Genomic DNA, 2847 nt, shown 5'->3' with positions numbered 1-2847 from the left:
ATGTACAAACTTCTTTTAAAGTACCTTAAATGAGTAATTCTGTAATTCTTCATAATTTTGAAATTTAGGTTTTCTTCTTAAATCTCTGGGGTGTAAAGCTCAAAAGATCTGGGCAAAAAAGATTCTAAATTAGTTTTAGATTTTAGTTCAAGAAAGTCTTTCTAGAAATAATTTATGCATTCATACTTGAAAAATATTGACTTTGTTACAGAATTAGCCACATTTAAGAACAACACACCTGAGGTCAGCATTTTTGTATAAACGCCAACTGGGTTTCTTAGCAATTTGCCTACAATTCAAAATACAGCTAGTAACCTCAGAAATATATTTTAAGACCATGCTAATTCATTCTTTAAAGACATTTCATTGGAAGAAAAAAAAAAAGGCTACATTAACTCTTAGGATTGCATTTGAAGTCATGGTTGAAAAAAATCTAATTCTACGGAGGGGAAAAAAAAATCTCATTGTAAACTTAAATATGTGAACCACAAGCATAAATGGAGGTGTAGATGCCCTCCACTGGAAATTGCCCCAAGCCCCATGTTCACTGCTCTCCACCTTGGCAGCGATGACCCAATCTTATCAGACAGCAAGCACAACACGTCCCAGGGCCCTCAAGACTCCATCCAGGAAGGGGGCTGGGGTCTCAAAAAGCACAATGGTTTCTTCAGAGGGACTGTGAGTTTTATAGTCCACTTGGCCACCCTTCCAGCTCCTCGGGTGATCTGTCCATTTGGGGCCCAAGATGTGAGAGTCCCTGAGAAGCCGCTGGTCACTGGGCACTATGGTTGCCAGTCCCGTGGTTCTCAGTGGCATGTGCGGTGTTCAGAGAATTAAAACCATCTTGCTGTACAGCATCTTTCCGGGGTGGCATTCTCTCATTGATCCTATCCAAACCCTTTGCCTCTTCAAAACTGCAGATTCTATGTGGTGGAGAGAATCCTCGTATTGCACTTTGCAGGGTCTGCCGTCCTCCAGCCAACACTCCACTAGGCAACATCCCTGTGGGAGTCAGGCCCTTGAGTGTCAGCACGCTTTCACTCTCCTCCCTGAGAACAGAGAAGACTCTTGCCATCTTTCCAATAGCTCGAATTTTCTTTCTTATGATTTCTTTCCGGGCTGCAGCTGAACCATCAAACTGGTCTTCACCTTCAGTCATTAATTCATCATCAGAGCAAATACTCAGAACATTTACCAACATTTCTGTCACTTTTTCTCCAACAAAAGGTAAAGACCATGTGAAGACATCCATAAAATTGGGCAACCAGTAAGGATGTGGAGAACAGTTGAACTGCCGAATATTCATCACATTATTTTCATACTTTAATACAGCAGATAACAAATTATTGTTTTGCAAAAATTCACACACTGCTGGATAGTTATAAAAATAAGAACATCCTCGAACTGTATTGTGACTAAAATGTTCCTGTGATTTTTCATTTCCAAAATCTTCAGAAGGATCAGACCATAGCAAGTCACACATTGGTCCAAATGCAGGTGGCTCTTTGAATCTATCTAATCTTCTAATATCATCCAGTGTGTGTATTTCTGGTGAAAGTCCACCATGAACACAAAGGAACTGTTGATTTAAAAGTGCAGCAAGAGGCAGGCTATCAAAAGCTTCCATACAAGCTTCATAAACTCTTTCTGAATATTTAATTTTACATTCCTGCTTAAAGGTAAAATATTCAGTAAGGTGTCTGCATTCATGGTTGCCTCTCAGAAGAAATAATGTACTTGGGTATAGAATCTTCAAAACCCATAAATATAAGACACACTCTATACTAAAATAACCTCTGTCCACATAATCACCAAGAAAAAGGTATCGTGTATTAGCAGGTGATCCTCCTACTTCAAAAAGTTTCATCAGATCAAAAAATTGGCCATGGATGTCACCACACACTGTAATTGGGGCTTCTACTTCTATCATTGTTTTCTCTCTCCGAAGGATGGCAGCACCCTCATTGATAATTCTAAGTGCAATTTCTTCATCTACCCGACCTTCCTTTACTAGGTGGTTTTTCAGAACATCAACCCTGGGTATCCCATCCATATCAAATACTTCTTCAGATGTCAAGCGATGTGTTGGGGGGAAAGGGACAGCTTTGACGACGCGGTCAGCCCCCGGAGGGGGCGGTGGGGGCGGGGGTGGGGGCGGTGCAGCCCGGGCCGGCTCCGGGGCGGCCATGCTGGGCCCGGGGCTCGGCTAGGCGCTGGGCGGGGCGGGGCTGGGGGCGGGGGCGGCGGCTACCAGAGCCAAGCGGCGGCGCCGCCGGGAACATGGCCGCCACTAAGCCCTTTTTCACTGGAATTTTTGTCATAAGATCTGCTTCTGGGAGAACCCAACTACAGTGTGATGTCAGAGAATATGTAGGCCAACTGCTCCCCGCTCCAGATAAGGAAACTGAGGCACAGGGAAGAGAGATATCTGTCCTTTCTGAAACCTGGTCATCACCATGAAATAGCCCATGTGGCCTTCTTTCAGTAGTGTTTCCCAGACTCTTCATGCAATCTACCAACAGCCCCAATTTTCCCCATGATCCATGTACATTTTTCATATCTGTGATAACCACATTACACCTACAGTATTTAGCTAATATAGTTTAATAGACTTTTATATTAAATTTATGGTTCGGGGGGTGCTAGGGATTGAACCCAGGAGCACTTTACCACTGCGCTATATCCTTAGTCTTTTTTATTTATTTACTTATTTTTATTTTGAGACAGGGTCCCATTAAATTGCCCAGACTGAAATCAAACTCACAATCCTCCTCCTCACTCAGCTTCCCAAGTTGTTGGGATTACAGGTGGGCGCTAGTGCCTCAAGCATCTTTTTTTCTTGTTAAT

General features: G+C 42.9%; 1 protein-coding gene across 1 annotated transcript; it reads right to left on the bottom strand.

Annotated features, from left to right (window-relative positions):
• Positions 1–510: 510 nt before the first annotated feature.
• On the bottom strand, positions 511–2247 carry LOC308651505 (serine/threonine-protein phosphatase 2B catalytic subunit beta isoform-like). The gene has a single exon (XM_081298633.1). It carries the CDS (start codon positions 2186–2188, stop codon positions 773–775), a length of 1416 nt encoding a protein of 471 aa, XP_081154759.1. The 5' UTR covers positions 2189–2247; the 3' UTR covers positions 511–772.
• Positions 2248–2847: the final 600 nt, after the last annotated feature.

Source organism: Spermophilus citellus (genome assembly GCF_964194105.1).
Source record: "Spermophilus citellus genome assembly, chromosome: 6".
In the NCBI taxonomy this organism is placed as follows: Eukaryota; Metazoa; Chordata; class Mammalia; order Rodentia; family Sciuridae; genus Spermophilus; species Spermophilus citellus.
This window is presented reverse-complemented; position numbering and strand designations above follow the sequence as displayed.

Bases quoted from the DNA above. Each gene is read 5' to 3' on its own strand.
- LOC308651505 (XM_081298633.1), bottom strand. From the start codon at position 2,188: ATGGCCGCCCCGGAGCCGGCCCGGGCTGCACCGCCCCCACCCCCGCCC.